Here is a 24,234-nt window from a genome sequence, read left to right as displayed (position 1 = left end):
TGTATCTTGGTTTAGCAGAGTGCGCGTGGGATTTAAAGGGCGCACAGTCCACAGAAATGTTGGTTAGCCAACTATACATTAGCGTGTCAGTTATTGGTAGGCTACTCGAAGGTAATTAAAAATGCTTCATCGACTTCAGAAATACAGAGAAATAACTTACAACGTGTCTTGCCCATTTGGATGGTTTCATTGTACATGGCCAGAGCACTGAGACTCAGACTATCTTGCCAGAGAGGGTGACTGAGAAATTTTACTTATTTAAACCAATAACTTCACACGCATGGTTGGCTATAGGCGACATAAAATCATATTCATGTATACAGCCAGACACGTGGTTGTCAAAATGGTAACAAAAAGTGAAATGTACAAATAGGCTTATTTTAGGCAAAGTGAGCCGAATGTGTGTACAATCGCCTTTAAATAACATTTAAACATCTAGACATAATCCAGCGAATTTTCTAAAACATCAATCAGGTTGTGTTCGATTATTTTGTTTTACTGGCGATGTGTTTTTTTTGGCTGCGGCATGTTGTGCTGAAGGCGTTTTGATCGAATGTACATCTATTAATTTCGTGTAGGTGTAGCTAGATTCTGGCCTCCAACACCGACTTTCTATCACTACCCGACAACACAAAACATTTCTGTTCACTACCCGTTGTGCGTAAAAATCCCAGATAGTATGTGCGAAATAGAGAGATGAATCAAAAAGAGCCCAGTTTTTAAGAGGTTAAATCTGCTCTTTGGAAAAACCCATTGTCTGACTGCTGAGAGGGGGAGCGGCACATACCATTCAGCGAGCCATTCAACTCCACTGTATGGAGAGCTGTTGTTTCCAATCCCCCCTACCCGAGGTGAAGGGGTCCGGTTGAGCACATTTAGGGGATTCAAATCCTAAATTCGATATTGTGGGAAAATACTGAATAGACGTGTTTTGTTTTTGTTTTTTGTCTTTTATTTTGTCCCGCTTCAAACCTGGATTAAAAAAAGTGAAAAGTAAAGAGTGGGAGTGATCCAGGAGCGATGCTTGTAGGTTGCCGTCTCCGCGTTTATTCTTGACCTGGGCATAGAAACCCTGAAAAGTTAGAGATCACAAGGCGAGAGAGAGAGAGAGAAAGACATAGAAAAATGATGTGAGCCAGAGCGCTGACGCGTGGTATTACGGGACTTTCTGCGTCTTATTTCAAAATTCCTATTTCACAGACTTCAGATCCACCCGCGAGAGGACTTTGGGGGACTTTTTTCCTTCCCGTCTTAATCGATGTGATTTGTATGGGATTCGTAGGCATGCCCGTGTGATGTGAGCTCGCTGCGCGGAGACAGCATGACAAACTCGGAGAATCAGTTAAACTACGTTGAGAAGGCTGCTCTATCCGAGGAACACGAAACTTGTTAAATAGCTACACTTGTACGGTTGTTTGTTTTTTTAAGGAACACATACAAACACAAGGAAATACAGAACACGTTTTTCGTATCATTCTCGGCTCTGTTTCCAATTCAGAAAGTTTATTTCCGTCGGAATCTGGGACACTATTGCCATACATTTTAAGATATTTGAAGAGCAAATAGTTTATCGAATTAATTTTTTACATGTTGCAACTGGACATACCAATAGTCAATGCACAAGACACAAATCAGGATTCGAAGTTGGACACAGTGTTATAATTCGACATCAGGATTATGAAGGACAGACCATCAATATTATTGCACTAATAATTTGGATTATACAAGTAGTCGGAAACCTTGGAATGATGACTGCCAGTTTCTTTGGATTCTTGATTTTTGTTGGATTTCTTCACAGTTGCTCAGGTAAGCATTCCAAGATCCTTTGTCGTAATGCATACTCTACTCTTCAGATAGTTCTCTTGAATCGGCAATTGCAGATAAACATGTTACTACCCACAGACTATTGAAAACGGACATTTTACTGTTCTTTATGTAGCTACCTAATAAGAGACCAAATTCCAGCTAAGCGTAACAATTAATGGGACACTTATTAATTTGCCAAGTACCCTGCACACAGCTTGTGTGAAGAAGAAAATGTGTAATTGCGATTACATTTGGGGAAATCTTCATTTAATTGGCAGTCAATCGTCAGTTATTAAAAGACTGAAAGTTTTACTCCATCGACTTGCATTGAAGAAAAAGAGCCGCGCGCTGAAATGAACCTTATGGGTTTAAATCAATATTAGCCGATACATTATCCTAGTGGAATGAGTAATTAAGACGGGTAATACGGAACGAGTCTTTTCAGTGATTTGAGACTGAGTAGTGTCTTTTCTGTGGAAGAGCCAGCATTGCTTAGTTTCTTTGACCTAATTGAACCACTTTAGCTACACATTTCATTGAATTTAGTGTCCAGATTTCCCTGTGCTGCGGTGTCTCGGAAGCGATAGCAGCTGTTTTCTGACTGAACATGGAGTTGTACACGCAAACCATTAATCGTAGCGTTCTTTGCATACGGTTGTTTATGTTTTACATTTTTGCTCTTTGCAAACTGTGTTATGTTACCTATGTTGACTCGCCTAGACTAAACTTTTCAAAGCATAATATTATCGTTGGTGACCCAATGTCAGTAATAATGCGGAATTAAAAGTTTGCTATTGTGGAATTGACAGTTGCAACTGATAACTAAATATGTTTCTAGCTCAGATAACCCCAAAAGCTGTCTTTTTTAAACTGCTTTGGATGTGTAAGAACTTTTATTTAGCCATCGTAGGTAAATAGGGGGTAATATAGTGGTAACATTGGTAGGGTGTGTCTGTTTTCTTGTACTGTTGTTGACTAAAATCGAAGTGATATAATTCTTTAAAAAAAAGAAAATATAGCAGTATTCAGTTAAATCTATCATAATTCATGTTTGCTCTTATGTTTGCGCTGTTCATTTGAATTGCCCTTCAAATCCTTTGAAACACCAACAAACCTTTACAGTTGCATTCTATGTGGCCTGAGTTTTAAACTTTTAAAATAGTCTTAACAGAGAACAAAATTCTGCACAGTCGTAGAGATTTCTTGGAAGGGATAGCAGTACCGTTTTGTGTGGGCTGTGTCCACTCGGTAAGAATCCACTCACGTTTTTCTCGCATCCTGTTATTACGCTTCATCAAGAAAGCCAGTAACTCTTAAATTAAAGCGCTTTGATCACGCGCAGCGTTTTATTTTCAATTGCCTATAAAGAAATAGCATTGTATCATCCCAGCCAAGAGACTTAAATTGCACGCTTTCAGCCTACTCAGTAACATTGTGCATAGCTGACACTTCCGTAACCTTTCAAGTTGTCATTGACTAATACCTAAATTAAAAAGAGAGAGAGGAGAAGAAGATGAGGTCAGAACCAGGGGGGGAAATAACCAAAAAAAAAGCTTAAGTAAGGGGGAAAAAAGAGCTCTGTAATATAGCTGAAGTGGATCTTTGGGGAGCGGAGATAGAAGGTCTCATCACTCAAACGGACAGTGGAGGCCTGGAGGACCGTGTCTGCGTCTCTGGTCCCCGGCTGTCCCCCGGCAGGCCCTGATAAAGGACAGGCACCGCGGAGCTCTGGCCTATCTCAGGAAACAGGTGGTATTGTTCATGCCGATAAACCCTCGGGAGAGATCGAGCACGGCCGCCGACTCGAAGGTTGTGCGGAGACGAATGGGCTGGGGATGACAAAACAGCACCGTACCAGTCCCTGCTCAGTGATCCAGGTGGGCCCACACCACCCCACCCCCCCCGTCCTGATAATTAGAGAAAGTATCTAATGGGGGATTTTCAGATTAATGCTGTTGTCTGCTTCGCACACACCTTAAGGGGCTCCGTGTGTTGCGCAGTTGATACTGGATTAGTTTGCAGTGAGTTTATCAACAGCCGAGGCTGGCGAGGGGATAAGGAGAGGGATTTGGAGCCCGGGCAGCTTGCAGAGCGTAGATGTGAATCCCGAGAGCTTGTGTCACATGAGTAATGTATGGAGGAAGTGGAGATTACGCCGGGAGATACGGGGATTAATGGTCATTAGTTGGCGTTTGTGGTTTGGGTCGAGGGTTGGGGGGGGGGGGGCGGGTCGGGGCCCTGTTGCGTCAGCTCCTTATCGTCGGGCGAGATTACAGGATGGCTGGAGGTAATGGCTCTATGATAGCTATGAGGTCGACATACCTTTTCACAGCTGGCATCGCTAGTCGTCAGATTGTTTTCAGGTGCGTCACGTGATTGATAATGTTTGCCTGTTCCCCTGTACATTTCTCCAGGGTGGTGTTTGAAATGTGTCCAAAGCTGTTTAAGTTCTCGGCCCTCCTCTTCGTATCCTGGCTATCTAACTGAGAAGTCTCCACTTCCCCTTTCAGGGCAGACAGCTGTTTAGTTTTTTTTTTTTGACGTCAGTAATTTGCCAAGTACAAAACACTGCTCTGTTATCGGTAGAAAAGTGGTCGTGACTCAACGTCAATCAGCCTTGTAGCCCCCCCCAACACATTTATTTTGGGGGGGGGTTGGCATTAAGAGCAGCTTCTCCATTACCAGTAAGTGGCTTTCTTGATTGGGTTTGGCTGAAGAACTTGAAAGATAACAGATTTCGGTGAAATACAGGGTGGAAAAAAAAAAATCAATGAGAATGAACTTTTCTCAAGAGAAGGCTCATCCCTCTGAAACTGGCGATCCTTTATACATCCAACGAGCCTCACACTACACATTGACAGCCATTTATTTTCCTGATTATACATCTGTGGAAGGGTAGATCAAAACACTAGTTTTATGCAGTAAACCTGAAACAGAAAACTTTAGCTGCGGGGGTAGGGGGGTGTGGGGGGGTGTCGTTATTTGGTTGGCGATGGAAAACAGGGCCGTAAATTGCGGCCGTAAAGCGGGGACGTGTGAAAGCGATACGGGGCAGTGAAAGGGCCGTCCCATGGGGCAGTGAAAGGGCCGTCCGTCGGTCTGGAGGCCCTCTGGTGCCGTTAACCCGGCGAGGCAGCCCCTCGCTGGTGCAGAGCGGGCGGGCGGCCGGCCGGCCGGCCGGCCCTGGGGGGCCGCGGCGGGGCCCCAGATGAGCCGCTGTGGCCGGCGACGGGAGACACCTGGAGGGGACGTGAACCGGGGCCCGCAGAGTTCAGGTTTCAGGGCCGGACGGCAGCTGGAGGTCCCGGGTCTCCCCTAGACTGGAGGGATTTGGTGGGGAGGACGGGGAGGAGGGGGTGCGGGCAGGGCCCCAGGGCTCGGTGTCTGAGTGGGAGAGGACAGATAAATCAGTCACGAGAGGGAGAAAAATGAGGGAGAGGGGGATGGGGGGGGTGAGTTAAAACAGACCAAGCAGTTAAGCTTTCTTAAGTTCACTGCTGTACCGGCGGTGTTCAAGGTTTCCATCAGTGAATGTGTGTGACAGTGAGAATAAATAAGTTGGTAATGTTTGCGTAGGCTATGCTCATTATTGTCGGTGTCGGGTAACCTTTCAGACGCGCATGCATCGGCCTACTTGGCCGGTCTGCAGGCCACGGTAGCCAGGTGGGAGGCAGACACGCAGGCGAAATCTCCTTTTTCTCCCCGTCCCGGGGGACCCGGGTCCCTGCTGTCTGAGCCGATTGTTAATGAGGTAACGGGATCGCCCCAGTCATTCAGAGCAGAACACTGACCCATTCGCAAGGCATTCCGGACATGCCGGTGTCCGTTGACTCCCATTGTCCGGAGCTTCTGTTTGCGGGTGCTCTTTGTGCCATCAGACAGATATTACTGTGAGAATCTGTTAGCAGATGGGTAAATGCCCATTGCGCTCAGTGTTTCTCACTCTTGTGTTAGGGTTGGGGGGTTCACTGACCTGACGGAGAGATGGTGTTTGCATTGGCTCTGTGTTGTGGGAGAAATTGCTAGCACACGCTGGCTACTTGCAAACCTTTGTTTCACAGCATGTCGAAATCTGGAAGAGGCTGTGTTCATTTTTGTACATATTACATATTTTCTTGAAACTTCAAATTTATTATTACAGGCAACTAAAGAATTGAAATGTTTTTAAGGATGAGTTTTGATGACTTGGTGAATTTTGGAATGCAAATAAGAACCCCCATTATTTGGGAAGATTTATGGAACAGATTCGCCACTGCGTTTTCAGACCGTTCCGCTTTGCAAAAGTTAAGGTGAAACTTTCTAAACCTCTCCTGCCTGCGACTCCCATCAGGTCTGAAGAGGGGCAGAGAACTGGACTGTTAAATTAGCTCATTTTTAATAGGCTATGCACTCATGCAGGGGTTATGAGATAAAGTACAAATCCTCCGCAGAGAGTGCAGGATTACGGGCTGGTGTGAGAACTGCTGTGTGTGCTTGTTTGTCTGTCTACCTGTCTGTCTACCTGTCTGTGTGTACATGTGCTTTCTTGAGTGTGTGTGTGTGTGTGTGTGTGTGTGTGTGTGTGTGTGTGCACGCACTGCTTTTGCCCTCAGTAGGGCGATGCCCCATTCCTGGAAGTGATTTGCCCTCGCTATATGCAGTATTCATCGATTAATCTGTTTTGGCTCCTGTGACAAAGACGTCTTGTGTGAGAGATTTTGGTGAGGCACGCATTTTTCCCCTGTGTGTTTCATTACTCAACCATACAGTTTTTTTTTTTTCTTTTTTTTTTCCCTCCTCCTAACACTGATACATTCTTTGTTTCGTCTTCCTCTGTGTTGGGGTGGAGCTCCCCTCAGCTTTTTTTGTGAACCCGTCCATTTGCTCTCTTCCGTCTGGCCCTTTCTCTCGCTCTCCCTTTCACTGGTCTTTTGAGGGGCCAGGTGTACCGGTTCGGGGCCCGGTTTCCAGGTCAGTTGGTCCAGTCACACACAGCAGTCCTCCATTAACCCGGAGAGAGAGAAACAGGCAAAACACTGAGCCGTGTTTTACAACAGAGTCCGCCACATGCTGGAATCTGGGGAAAATGGAATGTAGTGTAGCAATGATGATATATTTTCAGTTTATTTCACATTTTCACAGCTTCGCCTACCACAAGAGCTGTGCTGCTGCTTAATCACTCCTGGTCTGTCTGCTTAGACAAGCTGGGAGAAATGAGAAGGTGACAGAAGAGGGTAATTATATATGGGTGCTATTGAGAACTTGATCTCTTGTTGATGGATGAAGTAAATTAACTTCCCTGTTTAACCTTGTGCCTGTTTCTTTGCATTCTTTTTTATATCAAGATTACTATTACTCTCAATGAACAGACGACCAACAAGCATTTGCGAAAGGCTCGTTTGCATTTTGACAGAAGTGGACGTGCACGAAAACATACACGTGCGTTAGGTAACACAGATAAAATGGATTCAGGTGTGTTTTAAAAGAAAGCAGGTTAACAGCCTCTGTGAAATGGCTGGGCTGCGTTATAATCACCTGAAACTGTAAAGTAATCCCTGGGCAAGTGAAAGCTTGGAGGAGAAACACACGCATCTCAAATGCTAAGCCTGCTGGCTAACTCGTGCTGAGGTGGTTCAGCCTGTCACTAGTGTTGTCATGCCCAAGAGTGTTCAGGGCTAGACCAACAAACAGTCCTGCAACAGGATATGAATGGGTGTCTTGTGCAAATGCTGTGGAACAAGTAAACGGGACGTTGTTCTCTGTTTGCATACTGCGCTGTTTTTTTTTGCATGAACAAAAGGTAAACCGAGAAACTAACTGAATCTCTGCCGCAGCTGAAGCTGGTTACTGTAATAATGAGTTATGAATAATGACGCCTTTGATTCCAGCCTCGTTCACTCTGCCAGCTTTGGTGGTGTCGACGGATATATGATACGTTTAGTATCATATCTGATGCTGATATCCCGGGCAGATGGATATCAGCACCAGATATTAAACTAAGCTGAAGGGCGCTGTGGGTTTTATAGCCCTTAAGCGAGGCACAGTTTGTGCGAGAGGGGAGATGGACGGGCGTGTGTTTGTACTTCCCTGCGTGATTGTGTGATCTCAGGGTTGGGCTGAAATCTGCGTTTCGCTGAGCAGCCTCCCGCGGTGTTAAACGGGCTGTTAGATAAAGCGCGGAGCGAGGAGCGTCCTGGAGCGAGCAGCCTGGTGGAGCGGGGCTCGCGGAACGAGCCTCTCAGGCGTCTTTGGGCGAGGAAACGGCAGAGCACTTTTACAAGCGCCTGCGGGGCGGGAGGTCAGGGGTCACAGTTCGGAGAATTGAGGCTCGTTCTGCCTCGGGGTCTGGAAGAAGCAATCCAATCAGGACTTCTTCCAACCTGGGGGCTTTTGTTCGTTAAATGTGGATTGCTGTCGTGTGAGGTACACATACACGTGAACACAAACAAACGCACGCACACACATGCATGCTCACTCACACACACACACACACACACACACACACACACACACGTGTTCACACATGCACACACACACACACACACACACACACACACGCACGCGTGTTCACACATGCACACACACACACACACACACACACGCACACGTGTTCACACATGCACACACACACACAGGGTCTCATCTACTGCCTTTGGAATGTTTTGTTGGACAGAAAGGAACTGCGCCAGAGCTGCGATTCCGTGTTAACAAGATGTGTTTTAATGAGATTTGGCATGCTTTTGATTTCTTTTTTTATCCCTTTTTATTCATGCTTTGTACTCGTATTGTATGTTATGGTTGGAACTGTTTGTTCTGAAGCTGAGGAGCCCCAGTTGGTTTTGGAGTAATTGGCATTGTAAATAAACAGTAATCCATGATTTTCTTTGGCTCATGAATATGTATGTCGTTAAGAGGAATCAAGTGCCTGTTTGCTTAGTGTCTCGGGCAAACTCTCACACCTCCGGAGGAAAACTTCTGCACAAAGACTGCGTTTGTCGAGTGGCTGTGCTGTTTTCTTTGGTCCTGGCTGGGTCTAGACAAGCAGAGCTTGTTGGGACAGCTCTGAGTTTGGGTGATAAGTGTCTGCCCAGAAATCACAGTGACCGTTATGACAGAAATGATTATGAATGCAGTAAAAAAATCATTAGAAAGTGACAGGCGATGACAGAGGTGACCTCGGACCCAGGACGTTGTCAGCGATAGCCCGGATTAGGGATCTAATTGGATTTGCTTCGGAAAACAAAGGGCGACTTATCTTCCTGTTGTTAGCATGTCTGCGGCTAAATGGGATGTCACGTGAACAAAAGTGGTGAGATGATATGAGCGTGTGTGTGTGCGTGTGTGTGTGCGTGCGTGCGTGTGTGTGTGAGAGAGAGACAGAGAAAGACTGCAGTTCATTCTGTTGCTGTCTGCAGCTCGCATCTCCAGTGTAAGATGATTTCCTGTGAATGCTCACCAGCTCTGACTAGCTCTGTAGTTTCTGCCAGAGTTGTGATGACGGGATCGTAAACATTATGGCACTTCTGCTCTGCCCCTTTTGTGGAAGACAAGAGGGCCCAAGCCCTAAACGCACACCCTCACCCTGCTAAATCAACTGGAATTTTTACCACCGTCTTTGGGGCAAATCCTCTGTGCCTCCCAGTCTGTGACTTTAAAGTTGTGGAACAAATCTTACGGCCTCCACGTTATTGCCTTCCGATACTACTTGTGTGTGAAAAAAGCAGGAGGATTTAGAATAGATTTTGATAACTGTGTTGATAGTCATGCTGTGTGTTTGCTGCGGTTAATATGTAGCCTAGTTTTTGTTGTTGTATCGAAGCAAAGCGCAAAACAGCGTTGTTTTTTGAGCACCTAGCTTGCGATGTGCTGGCCTTCATTTTGACGAATGAGACATTGAGGAAACGAGGGAAGGTACGGTATTCTTCATGCTCGTTGGCGAGCGCGGTTGTGCTAGGTCGTGTTACAGGCCTGCACGGCCAGCTGTTAACGTGGGGAAGCTGATCTGCTGTCGGCCCTGTAAGGAGGTGTCCGTACGCGGAGAGGAAGAGGGGTGGGGGGCGTACGGAGCCGTGTCCTGCGCCGGTGCGAGGGCCGTTCATCATCCAGTCCGCACGGATACTCCTCCCTCTGTGAAAACCCCACACCGGAGCGCAGTCTCATCGCACCTCAGTGCAGTGCATTACGTGTTATTTAGCTGACGGTTTTACCCAAGGCGACGTGTAGTTGATTAGACTAATCAGGAGGCAATCACCCCTGGAGCAATGTGAGGTTACGGGCCTTGCTCAAGGGCCCAACATCTGTGCAGATCTTATCGGGGCTGCATTGGGGATTGAACCGCCAACCTTGCGGGTCCCAGTCATGTACCTCAGCCCCTACGCGACAGGCGGCCGCCTCGACTGTGTGGTTTAGGGGAAGGGGGATTGGGGCCTCAGTGTTGTTTTACCTCAGTGTGGGCATTGAGGAGCAGTGCCCCTCCGTACCCCCCCCTCGTGCTGCAGATGCCGGGGATTCCTGGTGTGTTTGCGTTCTCGCCCCCTGACTTCACCCCGCTGAAGACGACCTATTCATCACACATTACCCCGGCAGCTCCCAGCAGCTAAAACACTGACAAATTGACTCCTAAGTGGCTGACAATAAATTCTACCCAACCCCCCTCCCCCCCCCCCCAACACACACACCCACCCCCTCCATGACCCCCCTGACAGCTGCCCTGACGAGAGGCAGCGGGTGCCGCGGCCAATTAATGACCGGCCCCCGCAGATGAAGCCTGCCTCCCCCCGATCCGCCCTCCAGGCTCCCTAAAGGGCAGTTCTGACAGGCCGGACCCGCCGGCCTGCGAAAGCAGCCGCTCGTGCCAAGCAAAGCAGCCGATCCGGGCCGGAGCAAGTCACTCCGCCCATCCCGACTCCCGCCAGCGCAATCCTGGGTCTCTGTCATCAAACGGCTCTTTAACCACGGAGCCAATCAGAGAGCGGCGGGGGTCCCGTTTGATGGCTGCTCCTGTGGGTCGTAATCGCTGCAGCTGCAGCAGCAGCACCGCTGCCTGCCGTTCGGCTTCCTCAGCCGGGGGAAGGGAAGGGGACGCAACCTTGAACTGAGACAATAATCCCTCTTTCCTCCTCTTCATCTCCGCTTCGCGGTTCCTCCTGCCCGAGGAGGGGGAAAATAAAGAGTTTCTACGAAGGTAGCGTGTGAAGGTACACTGCGAGTGTTTTAGCCTTGAAGTAGTCTTTTCTCTCAAGTGGAAAATACTGGCTTGTTTTAAGTTACCACATTGGCAAATCTTGAAATGAGTAGAAAAACAGTAATATAAATATAAGAAAATATCAATAAGATTTTAAGTCTAAATATAAGACTACAATTTTGGCTAGACTTATTTTTCGGTTTTTCTTGCAGTGTATTTATTAATTAGCCTCTCCTCTTTCCATATGTTTTTCTTGAAGATCAGAATATCTGTCACGATTATAGATTATATATTATCTTTTATATCTGTCCACAAAGGCTGGTCAAGGGAAGTACAGTTTTTAAAGAAGAGCGAGACCCTGCGGTCCCAAACAGGATGTGGAGGTGAAGGGCTGCAGCCCTGTTTGAGGAGCTCTCCAGAACTCTCCAGAACTCTCCAGAACTCTCCAGAACTCTCCAGAACTCTTGAGCCAGCAGGGAGCCTCTCCGCGCAGTGCTACTACGAGCTGCCGGGCTCTTGATCAGCATGGGCCTGGATGAAAGGCCCAGGGAGAGGCAGTGGCCTGGGTGATAGCCCCAGGGAGAGGCAGTGGGGTAGGGGTCTGGGTGATAGACCTGGGGGAGAGGCTGTGGAGTTGGGGTCTGGGTGATAGACCCAGGGAGAGGCAGTGGAGTTGGGGTCTGGGTGATAGCCCCAGGGAGAGGCAGTGGGGTAGGGGTCTGGGTGATAGACCTGGGGGAGAGGCTGTGGAGTTGGGGTCTGGGTGATAGCCCCAGGGAGAGGCAGTGGGGTAGGGGTCTGGGTGATAGACCTGGGGGAGAGGCTGTGGAGTTGGGGTCTGGGTGATAGACCCAGGGAGAGGCAGTGGAGTTGGGGTCTGGGTGATAGACCCAGGGAGAGGCAGTGGGGTAGGGGTCTGGGTGATAGCCCCAGGGAGAGGCAGTGGAGTTGGGGTCTGGGTGATAGCCCCAGGGAGAGGCAGTGGGGTAGGGGTCTGGGTGTTAGACCCAGGGAGAGGCAGTGGCAAGATGGGGAGAGAGGATGAGCGCATCTGTGGGGGAAAACACTGCTCTGTAGATGGTGTTTGCAGTTAAGTAATGTAACTAAGATATTATTTCCCAGAGTAAGCAATTAATTTAAAGAAATAAAATAAAAAAGATTGTCAGATTCTTTGTTGTCTGGTGTGAGCGAGTTTGTGTGTGTGTGTGGTTTGGTGAAAGTGTGATTTGTGTCTTTTCCTCTGAGATATACTGGTGTTCAAAGTGGGAGCTGAGAGGAGCACATATTTGTGGGGGATTCTGGGTGTGGAGGGAGGGAGGGAGGAACATCTCCAGACCTTGGACCCCAGTGAAGGTCATGTTTAAAACAGTGGGGTGAGAGGTCAGGGGTGTCCACTTAGTCCTGCGTAAACTGCCAAATTCCTCCCAGGTTTCTCTGTGACCCCCACCTCTCCACCCATCCACCCCTCGCCCCCTCTCCCTGCCCTGCAGTTAGACCTGCGTGATACATCACCTCCTAGAGCATGGAGGAGGTGTAGATTCCAGTATTTCTGTGTTTGTGTGCATGTGTGTGTGCGTGTGTCTGTGTGTAGGGTGTGTGTGGTGGTGTTGGGGGAGTTGATGGCAACCACGGGGTGATCTGGCCTGTTCAGACCTTGATGGGCCACCCGCCCACAAAGCCGGATTACCATGGCTCTAAGTCTAATTAAACAGAATTTACAACCTGAGATTCAGGATTAGTGCTAATCGGGGGGGTCCTGGAGATTTGGGATTTGTGCTAATCGCCGGTGGGTTAGGGTGAGGTGGGGGGGCTGGTGGTTGTGTGACGCCACGTTGGCTCGTTAGTGGAGGAACGCAGGGCCCGCTGCTACGCCGTATCCCAGCACGGGAGTGACGCGGTCGGGAGGAAGGGGAATGAAGGCCAGCTCGACTGACGAGATAAACATTTCAAAGCAGTTTGTTTGAAAGGAAGGAAAGATAAACTTGGATCCATCTTCCTAATGAACGGCCTTACCCCAAAACATTCTCCCTTTAATGGCCTTAAAATAACACTTCATTTCCATTAATTGGCAGGTCTATTAATCGTCAATAATTTGTAATTTAGGGTGGGGGGGGGGGGGGGGGGGGCTGGGTTGAGTCTTGCCGATAAATGCGTCTAATGAGAAAGATAGTTTGGATAATTATGTGGAATCAAAGAACCTCTCCCCGCCCCTTAAATTCGGCACCAGCCCCCCCCCCACCCCCTCGGCATTTTAAACCCTGAAGGAATGTGCTCATGCTTACGTCAGGGAGAGTGCTGAGGTTGTGTGTGCGTGTGTGTACTGTGTGTGTGCAGGTACTGTGTGTATGTGTGTTGGTATGTGTGTGTAGGTACTGTATGTGTGTGTGTGTGTGTGTGTGTGTGTGCGTGTGTGTGTGTGTGTGTACACTGTGTGTAGGTACTGTGTGTGTGGGTGTGTGTAGATACTGTGTGTGTGTGTGTGTGTGTGTGTGTGTGTGTAATGTGTGTGTAGCTACTGTGTGTGTGTGTGGGTGGGTGGGTGTGTGTGTTTGTGTGTGGGTGTGTGTAGATACTGTGTGTGTGTGTGTTGGTATGTGTGTGTAGGTACTGTATGTGTGGGTGTGTGTGTGTACTGTGTGTACTGTGTGTACTGTGTGTGTGTGTGTGTGTGTGTGTGTGTGTGTGTGTGTGTGTGTGTTTGTGTGAGAGGGGGTACGTGGTCACTTGTGCAAAGCTGATTAAAAGCATACGGGTGTGCCGGTCTGTCGGAGGACGTGAGATCCCGGGTGATGGAAGGCCTCACACGGAGCAGGGGAGGAGACCCTTGGGAATGGGAGAGAGGAGGAGAAACAAAACCAGTCTGAATGCGACAGGCCGGAATCAGCAGCTTACCGAACCTGTCAGAGGGGGGGTCACCCTGGGCCCCCAGCCTCCAGATTCCCAGCATTCTCTCCTGTCGTGTATTTCTGCCGCAATGAGCTGTGCGTTTATTTGGACGCTTGTGTAAAATAGAGCCCTAATACAACGTCAGTAATGTAGCAGTTACTGAAATGCACACAATTATATGTTGTTTGTGTGAAATAAGCGTTCTGACTTCTGCGCGGTTTGTGTGTAGCTTTCTGTAGAATAATTGCATAATACTTCACAGAAACAGAAATGGGCTACGTTTCTTCATTTTTACTGATTTGCTGAAAAATGTTCAAGTGACAGCTAATTACAGTCGAACAGCAAACATTGAGTAAACTTTTGAGGAAGACAACAGCTGCAGATCCTCTCATGTTTTATGGCGTTGTCTGCTCGGCTTACTGAAATAATTACAGACGCTGCATATTAATTAGCCCGTTTCTCTCTGGAAGTGATTCGCTGTCTCGCTGTTTAACGGCGCTGACAAACATCGCGCGTTGTCCCCCTCCCGCCCGCGCCTGGCGCGGTTCCGCCGCGCAGACGGACAGCTGGAGCCGTTCGGTTCCCCGGGCGTTTGGCGGGGTGTGCGTGGCGGGCCCACGGCGAACGGGCTCTGTGGATGAGGACTCCGTCTAATTATCCGGCGCTGCTTCCAACCCCCGGCTCCGCCGAGCTGCAGCGCTCCCCGCGCCGATCGTAGCATAGCGTAGCGTAGCCATGGCCGTGGCTACCCCCTTATTAGGGGCTGTGTTTGTTTTCGCTAATTCTCCCTTCGCCAAAAATGTGTAATTGTTTTGTTTAGTTTGTGTTTTTCTTACCCTCTTTTGCATATTAAAAAGAAAAACTACTTCCAGTTTTTTTTAGCGCATAACTGAAGCAGTGCCTCTGGAAGCAGATTCTGTGCTCGGGCCTACTAAAGAGGGAAGGTTTTTTGGCCAACTTTGCGGAGCGTGTTTCAGACAGGGGGGGCATGCTGGGCAGAGCCACCGTGTTTCTGTCGCGGAGGAGCTGGGCCTGACGGGAGGAGATAGAGAATCCAGCTCTGCTCTTTCCTCTTCTACCCCATCCCCCCCTCTTCTCTTCTCTGTCTCCCCCCTTTTTTTTGACTTGCCTTTTTCTGTGAAGCAGCTCGACATGCCGAAGGCCCCTGTGGGGGAGAAGGCAAGATGCAACTGTGGAGGCGGGGGGGGGGGGGGTTATTGTTGCTGCTTCAGCAGTGCATTTGTGTGGTGAAGAAGAGAGGAGGAGGCAGGTTGGGGGTGTTGGGAGGGGTGTGTGTTGGGGGGGGGGGACAACACGGGAACACATGTATGTGCTGTTACTGCAGTTCACCCCAGATCAGCCGTGACACATCCCTTTTCTAGACTATTCAGGCTTTGGGGGGGGGGGGGGGAGGGTGCATTGAGAGAGGGAAAATGGAGGCAGGAACCCACAATGGCGGAGATTGTGGATGTGGTCGCCGTACGACCGAAGGCATAATTTTCTCCTTGTAACAGTAGCCCAGCGTTGCCAAAATGCGAAGTTTAAACTCTTAATCTCTTAAGACTGCTGTGCGTCGGCCGGGAGGCCCACCACCGGTGGCTGCGGACTCGCTCACGTCGATGGACTGCGAGTCTGGGGCGAAGGGTCGGACCGCACCTCCCCGGCTTTTGTTGTGGGAGAGAAACAGTGTTGCCACAGGCTGTCCTGCCTCGCGCATTTTAATCAGCCGGAGATGGGAGCCCTGGGGGAGAGCCATGGACTTCACTCCTTTTCATTTGGACTGACTGAAAGATTGCATTGTAGACCGATTCTCCTGCCTTCTCCCTCCCCCCCCTTTCTCTCTCTCTCCCCCTCCAACTCTCTCTCTCTCTATCTCCCCCTCCATCTCTCTCTCTCTCTCTCTCTGTTGCCTTCCCTTTTTCTATTTCACTCCCTTTTTCTCTCCTCCATCCTCTCCCTCTGTCCTAGTCTTTCCGGCAGTTTCCTCTGCCCTGGCGACCATTCTGTGCCTCATTTGCTGGAAGGGTCGGAGGCACTTTTGAAATGCAAAAACTTTTTTTCCCCCTCCCTCCCCCTCCGCTTAATTCCATCAGGGAGGACAGGAACAAGAAAGGCACTGAAGAAAAAAAAAAAAGGATTAAATCAAAAAAAAAAAGGAGGAATCACCAATTAGATGATTTAAAGATCCCCCTCTCTCCATCCCTCCTGTGACAAGGTGCATTATGGGTCATTAATCTGTCTCAGAGCTCTGTTTCGGTGTGGCCCCGCCGGCTGTAATTGCCACACTGTGCCTTCATCGATCGCTGGCATGCAGCTCTGACATGGTGGAGTCCACATGCGCACAGTCGTAATGGACTCTCCGGACACTTATTCCCATGGAGCACAGAGGCCTATGACTGCATGAATCTTACATTACTCCTGTCTGTCTGATTCTGGAGAGAGAGAGAGAGAGGAGGAGGAGGAGGAGGAAGTCTGAGAGAGAGCGATAGACAGATGACAAATCAAGCGCATTGACTCACGAGAGGAAAATATAATAAGAGCGTGGTGAAGGGCCTCATTGGGCAACTGGGCGTGTCGGCACACGAATGACCCGTCTTGCTTTAGCACGCTACTCAAGATTGGTTAATTTGAAGGTCCCATAAATTCTCATCAGTAATGCCTCTTTGGGAGATGACGTGGAGGTCAGCTGGCCAAGGAGAAATGTGTGTGTTTACTCCGAACAGTAAAGCCGCCTTCTGTCACCAAATCCTTTTGTTCTTCATCAGGAAGTTGAGGATTAAGCCGTTTGTGCTCGTTCCCTTGTCAGTATATGAACCATAAAAATCTTTCAAGAACATGCTTCCATGAATAAAATAGTTTTTTTTTTTAAATGGATAAAGGTTGTTTCTTGGCAATATATTGAAGAATTTTCGTGAGATTTGAATGTTTTTTGTTTGGTTTTTTCTCAGCAGTGACAGACATGCTGTATTGATTGCACCGTACCAGATGGTTCATATATTATTTTCTGAGTTTTCCTGCTGAACCGGAGCCGTACCTGACTCGATGTGTTGGAGAATTCATGGCTGAGTTGCTTGGGTATCTCTCCCCACCTCGTGCAATTTAATGGCTTCATCAGCAGCTTTCCCTAAGCAGTGTCCTGAGGCTAATTCAGTCACCGATAGAGAGGAAGTCAGTGCTCTTCTTCTCTACTTAATTAACCGGGAGGTGACCTTGAAAGTTTTCATTAAGGACCTGCAGTTAGAGACGGTCCCACCTTAATGAAGTAACCACAGTGTGCACACTTCAAATGAATGGAAGAGCCTAGCCTCACGATGCCTCTGTCTCACTCCACGTTCCTTAACGCTCACTTTTGGAGATGTTTTGCAGTTAATTCTTGCATTTATAGACTGATATAGCATTAACATGAACTCCATTGTGTTGTCTCTCTGCCTGTGTGTATGCATGAAAGCGTATTGCTGAAATGCGTACATTGCAAAAAACAAAGAGTATTTTTTGCGTAGGCATAAAACGTGTCTTTCTATTGCATTTTTTGCTAAAACAAAGACAAGAAATATAGCCAATTAGGTGAGACAGTTTTTTTTTACTAATTTCCGGATTTGCCAATGGCGTAAGAACATTTCACTTGTCAAGCAAAGAGTAACTTCAAACAGGCTAAATATTTTCTACTTGAGAGAAAAATATTTGATGTCTCATTACAAGACTAAAGCACTTCAGACGAACCTTTCTTTGTAGTGTGGGTGCCTGGGGGTGTGGGCTCCCGCTGCATTGGTGGGTGGGGGGGGGTGTACCTCATCCACCTTCTTCCCTGTAAAACTGGAGATACAGTAACGATTAATGCCTGCCGTCTACGGTCCATTTCAGAAATATTTTGCTGGTGACAGATTCCGGATATCCATTTCCCAGCCGTACATTTCTCAGAAATAGAATGGCTTGCATCTGGCCTAAAAGCCTTTGTGCGGCTCATTATTACTCATCATGCTCAGCTGGGCTGTGGTTGGCCTGTGATGTGGGAGTCCCATTTTCACAGATAAAAGGCCTGTTCGCCACACATGGCCCCTGGCCAGGCTCTCTGTGGAGAGCTCCAAATCGCCACTTTGTACAGGTTTCAGTCCCTGGCCTCACTGTGCCCGTATGAAACCCAAGCCTTCCTTCAGCGTGTGTGTGTGTGTGTGTGCGCGTGTGCGTGTGCGTGTGCGTGTGCGTGTGCGCGTGCGCGTGTGCGTGTGCGTGTGCGTGTGCGTGTGCGTGTGCGTGTGCGTGTGTGCGTATGCGTGTGTGCGTTTGTGCGTGTGTGTGTGTGTGCGTGCGTGTGCGCGTGCGTCTGTGTGCATGCACATCTGTGTGTGTGTGTGTGTGTGTGTGCGTGCGTGCGTCTGCGTGCATGCACATCTGTGTGTGTGTGTGTGTGCGTGCGTGTGTGTATATGCGTGTGTGCGTGTGTGTATATGTGTGTGTGGGCATGCGCGTGCCCGTACCTACATGTGTGTCGGTGCTATGATAGGACAGCGAGCCTCAGGGCCGTAGCACACACCGCGTGCACACGCAGTTCCCACTCCATGACCAGCGGCGTCGTACCAGATTCCCGTGATCGTCGCCGATGTCCGTGGTTTCCAGCTGAAGCAGAAACAGCCGCTCATGACTGTAATGATGATTTGTGACGGGAGGCCTTCTGGTTTGATACACCAGCGTCCCTCTGCGTCCGTCTGGAAGCAATTTCTCAGGTGCGCCTGAGTTATTGGAACATCTTGCTTTCATTGGGGAGTCGGGGGGGGACCTTATGAACTGCTCTCCCCCCAGCTGTCCCTCACGAGCGAGCGGGCTCTGGAACCACTTCCAGCTCGGCTAAGCAGACAGCCCAGGGTGACCTTTTGTACATCCGGAGTCGTGTGTTAGCAGGTCAGATAAACGGTGGGGCTGAAGACGCCGCGGATTCTTCGCCCGGATTTTACAGCGGCTCCTCTGAGGCGCGCACCGCTGCGTTCCTCTTCCTCATCCCTCCGGTCTTCATCCCGAAACGTGCGTACGCCACGCGGGGCCGGAGGCTTCAGCCCACCCCCCCCTCCCCGGACCTCCCCGGGCCTGCAGAGGTCCAGAAGCGGCCTGGAGCTCCTCCAAGAGTCCGGGAGTTTTCCTCCCTCTGACGTCTGCCGGTTTGAACACGCCGAGGCGGCTTGTTCAGGGATCCTGACGAGGGGCGCGGTCGGCGGAGCGAGGGAGGAAATGTCAGGCTGCTGGAGGGGGAGTGTCCCGCGGGGGTGATTGACATTAGCGAAGCTCTCGTGGACGTGTGGGGTGATTAGGCGGAGCCTGAATGGCGGCCTCGTCTCCTGACACGATGGCGTGTGGACGGCCTCCTTTTACTGCCTTTCTTACTTCCCCTTCTCTTTCTCAAAGTGGGTCTGCAAGGTCAAAGTGTTTGGCAGATGTGCAGCTTTTTGGGAGATAGCCTGCCTCTTCAAGACACGGGAGGAGGAGGAGGGGGGGGGGGGAGGGTTAACCTAAAGGATGAATTATAGGAACAGGAACTAATACATTTCAGAGGAGAGGAACGGAGATGGATGGATTAGCTTTGTCGGGAGAAATCCCTCTGTAGAAGTGCTTGAGGATGAATCACAAATGTTGCTGGAGGAAGTGCAGCAGGGCTAAAGAGAGAGAGAGAGCGAGTGTGTGCAGGTGACATGTACGCGCACACGTGTTCAGCTCGGCGGGGAGTCCCGCACTGCGTGGACAGCGCAGCGCTGCGTGGGATTGTTCTGTGGGCTGGAGCCGACTGCAGACGCTGCTGTCTTTACTCACTCGCCTGCTGTCTTTACTCACTCGCCTGCCTGTGATGTAGCTGCTAGTTTCTGGGCCTCAGATTGTTGCGGCCTCAGAGACGGTTCTCTGGACGCTGTCGCGGAAGCGCTGTTATCAGCGGAACGCTGGAGAACCCATCCCGGGGGTCAATGTACCGAGGAGGAGAGGAACGGGTGCTGCAGCTCCGACCGATTCCCGGGCTGCCAGCCGGGGCAGGAAATGTCTTTTTAATGCTGGTCTGGGCACATTTCTGCGGATGTCTTGAAAAGCTCTTTTGGCAGAACTTGCCCTCTCATTAATTTGCCCAAATATTTACCATGCCTTGCAAGGTATGCGTTAATTGCGTTTTTTTGTTTTTTTTAAACGGGGCTGTGTCGTGGTGCTTTGTTAAATGTGCTCCACGTCCTATCTTCCCAGATCCCCCCCGCACCCCGCCGCCCCCCTCCCTCCTCCCCCAGCCCCCCGTCTCCGTGTCCGCATTGCCCCGGGTGCTTGTCTTGGATCTGCGTCCCTGAAAATTACCAGCTCATTTTAGTCTCGAACCAGCTGGAATTATGTGCTCACTTAATCTGTATTCAGTCCCAGTACCATCCGCAGCTCAAACCATCCATTCTGGTTTCTCTCCCCCCTGAATGGAAATTGCATCTTACGCATGTTAAAATGTAACTGGATCCTTTCAGAAAATTTACTGGAGGATTAAAATGTTAATGGCCACTCTTAATTGTCGAACTTTATAGCCTAAGTAGTCTCTCTCTCGCCATTTTTGGTCAGTTTTCCATCAGTGTGAGAGACTGTGTTTGAGGGTTCATATTGGCTGTCTATGTTCTCTTCCAGCCTGTACAGTTGTAGACAATAAAAATCAAGGTTCCAGAAGATTCCTGGAGAATAAACGCACACGCATGCGCATACGGCCACTGCGGTCGACTTGATGGCAGTCACCAGTATTGGCTCAGGTTAAAGGTCAGGCCCCGTTTTGATGGCTTTGGTTAGAACAGTACTTGTGCACCCTTGAGATTCTGCCGCACCTGAAAAGCTCTGGTTACACGCCGGTCTCAAGTGGTAACATAAAGGAAAAAAAGAACATGAGCACTCTAAATCATTCTGTTTGAGAAGAATACATCACGTAATATAATACAGCAATAGCAACCGACCGAAATGCATCTGCTATCTCTGAAAAAGCATTTAAAAGGCATTAGGCTCTCTGTTTTTGACACTTCCCAGCTCGGATACTCTTTGGCAGCCCGACAGACCTTTTGTTTCGTTTGGCACGGGGCCCTGTGCGCCGTGTTTGGCCCCGCTGCCCGGTGCCAGCGCAGTGTCCCCGTCACGCCCGCCTCCCGTACCGAGGGTCACAGGGACAGGAGCACCGCAGCGAGGGGGCGTGACCTTGAGAAGCGTGGCGCTGCGGTTCTCCAATCAGGGCGCTGCCGGGGGCTTGTGGGTAATAACTCTGCCAAGCCTCGGCGCTGCTCAGGAGCGACGGGCTGTTTTTGGGAGTTGTTGGTGGTGTGGTCCACACTGCGATCAGCGGTACTGTATCTGGACCTGGGGGGGAGATCTCAGCATATGCCCGATTAGTGTTTGAGTGAGGGTGGCCAGAGTTTTATCTGCGTACACTACTCTGGGTTGTCTATAGCGACAGAGGAAAATATAAAGACTTTTGTGAAGACCTTACCATGTATTTTTATGCATGTTATTAAGCTTGGAAAAGAAACCTTAAAAAATGTATATATTTTTTTTTAAATAAATAATGACTGCAATAAGTATTTTTATGGAGAAAAGGTAATTCTTGTTTTGTTCTTGTTTTTCTTTTTTTAAATAGGCAGACAGCACGGCAGAACTAGGCGGTTCGTCTTACTTTCGTTAATCACTTTACACAAGTGTGAATCCAGTGTTGGAGACGGCAGCCATTTGCATCCTCTGTCTGCGAGTGCATTTTCAATTACCCAACACAGCCTCTCTCCTGCTGATTGGAGAGCCTTTGATGTGTCACTGAATTCACATTGCGCTACACTCATTAAAATTTGGCCCGTGAAAAGGGGGAGAAAAAAAACGTGAGGAGAAGTCGCTTTTCCGCACTTCTGTCTCGGTCCCGGGAGCTTCCTCGCGGATTTATTTCTGAATCTCCACTTCACACGACGCGCTGGCTCTGAAGTCTGGCCGTTCACAAAACTGCCAATTTAATTAAACTTATGTTCTACTGCGCTCGTATCTGCTGAGTGACATCCATCTCGCCGGCAACGGCCCATTTTCCCTGGAGACGGCCGATTGTTGCTTGCCAGAGCCTGGTATAAATATTCCCAGAAGCACGATGTAAGTGTGGGATGTGTGAGCCGTGGTAGGCAGAGGACGGGGCGATAGAGTGACAGCTTCCGTATCCAGCTCGGCCTGTTCTGAGCAGTCCATCTGTCAGCGCTCCACAGACGTCCTGACAGCCTCCGTGCCGCAACGGGCCTGACAGTCCCACTGTTAAAGATATTCTTGTTGTTTCGCAGAGGCAATTTAATAATGAGATTTAGACTTATTTATCCTCCAGGGATGGAAAGTGACCCTTTGTCCCTTTCCTGGAACGCGAGGGGCTTTGTTTCTGCGTAATAACATTTGCGGCTGCCATTTGGCGCGCGGAAGCCGCTGTCTAAACTCGCTCCCCAGAGGTTCCTCCTCAGAAAAACTCAAATTTCTCCATTGTTTTTTTTTCTCCATGTCACTTAATTTCATGTTTTTTAGTCTTATCGACATCCCGTTGCCAGCTTTCTCTCCACCTCCACAAATGAAAACAAGCTGATTCCGGTTTTCCCTGGCAGTAGTAAACGGACGGCCTCAGTCTCTTTGAGTCAGGACTCTTCAGAGAGGCTTTCTTTTCAACAGCGCTGCCAGCATCCTTCAACTTACAGCTTGCAGTTAATTAGAGGTGATTGTTAGGATCCTTGGCTCAATTCAGTTGCTCATTGTGCCTGTGACTTATCTCCTCAACCAGTCCAATGCATTTTGTGGATGTATAACTGGAGTGTATAAATAAATTTACCCCCCCTGCCACTGAACTTCCACTGTCTGCCTGGCCTGATTACACTCTCAGTCTAATCAGGGCCAGTGGTTCTGCTATCTTCTCCCTGAGCCGAGTGTGTATAAATGCATTGGAGCTGGAAGAAGGAATACTGCTCTTATTGTTCCTGTTGGGTCTGGGGCCGCCGTGCAGGCCGGGCCGGGCCCCGCTGTCCCAGTGGACCCTCCTGCAGGGCCGGGTCAGCAACCCAAGCGGCCGGCCCCGGGACCCTCCGCCGTCTCCGGGGGGGCCCCGGCGGATCCGTTTCACAGCTGACGGAGCGCAGCGGGTCGGCCCTTCGCACCGCCTCGAGCGGCCCCCGGGGGCCCCTCGGTCTTCACCTGGAGGCAGTGATGGGCTCCCCAGCTCCGCCGCTCTGTGTGGAGGGGTCCCACCGCGTGCTGGGGGGCCGTAGTGTGGCTGCTCTTTAGGGGGGCTCCTGCTGAACGTGGGACTGGGTGGTGATGGAGCAGAACACCGCTCAGTGAGTCTCTACCGCTGGGCCTGGGTTTGGGAGCCGTTTAAGAGTACATTTCACAGAGCTCTGTAAAGCTTGGTTGGTTGGTTGGGTGTGTGTGTGTGTGTGTGTGTGTGTGTGTGTGTGTGTGTGTGTGTGTGTGTGTGTGTGTGTGTGTGTGGGTGTGGGTGTGGGTGTGGGTGTGGGTGTGGGTGTGTGTTCAAACCCCACAGATTGACAATGGCAAAAAAGTGAACACAATTAAACATCACTCAAGAAAATACATTGTTATTCAAAATGTCTTCCAAATAAATGAATATGTAATCTGAATTACTTCTACACAAAATAAATCTCTGAATTTCAGCAGTACAGTACATAAATTGTAGGGGAATTATGCTAAATTCTGCTTCGTTCAGAGCTCAGATACAAACCAGACAAGTAAGATGTGGTGACATGGTTGCCCAAGGCTAGAGTCGAGGGTTGTGATGTCTTGTGTTAGAGGCAGTAAGTGATAAACTGGCAACTACACCATTCCACTTGCATTAGTCATGAAACCTTATTCCTCTCAGCCTTTTGAAAAGCAAAGAGCAGTTTTTTTAGTGCACAGAGGCTTTTATCTGTATGAACTCCATCCAAGACTGTAACTCAATGCACCGATTCTTCTCCAAATCTTTTTTATTTTTTTATTCCAGTAGTCCAACACATGACAACTCTAATTGGATAGTCCCTTACAGGTTGACATATCTCACAGTATAAGTTACCTGGCAAGCACTTTGAATAAAGAGTTACCTGGCAACCACTTCGAAACAAGCGCCATGCATATTCGGACAGTATGATTGATACGGTGTGTGTGTGTAATGTAATGGAATGTGATGTACAAGGAAAAGGGTTTTTCCTGTTGGTTACATAATAGGTTTTCTGGTTTTATTTACTTTCTGCCCTGAGCTGTAGTTACAAATCTTCAGTGGGGTGAAGGATGCCAGTGGGCCGTTTCGGGAGGCCCGTGTTTTAAACGCTCGTGCTGAGGAACGAGATTGTAGTGTTTAGTAACACGCCGCTGAGATTTTGTCCCTCTTTGTGCTG

The 24,234-nt window shown here is 49.2% G+C and overlaps 1 protein-coding gene across 1 annotated transcript in view; it reads left to right on the top strand.

Moving 5' to 3' along the window:
- Positions 1 to 857: 857 nt before the first annotated feature.
- The window catches only part of robo1 (roundabout, axon guidance receptor, homolog 1 (Drosophila)), a 196,782-nt gene continuing 173,405 nt past the window's right edge, over positions 858 to 24,234 (top strand). The window contains exon 1 of the mRNA XM_061216753.1: positions 858 to 1,806. Coding sequence (XP_061072737.1) covers positions 1,746 to 1,806 — 61 coding nt within the window. The 5' untranslated portion in view covers positions 858 to 1,745. The remainder of the gene's footprint in view (positions 1,807 to 24,234) is intronic.

This window comes from Conger conger, chromosome 13 (genome assembly GCF_963514075.1).
Source record: "Conger conger chromosome 13, fConCon1.1, whole genome shotgun sequence".
Lineage (NCBI taxonomy): Eukaryota > Metazoa > Chordata > Actinopteri > Anguilliformes > Congridae > Conger > Conger conger.
The sequence above is the reverse complement of the archived record's forward strand: the minus strand, read 5'-3'. Positions and strand labels throughout refer to the sequence as shown.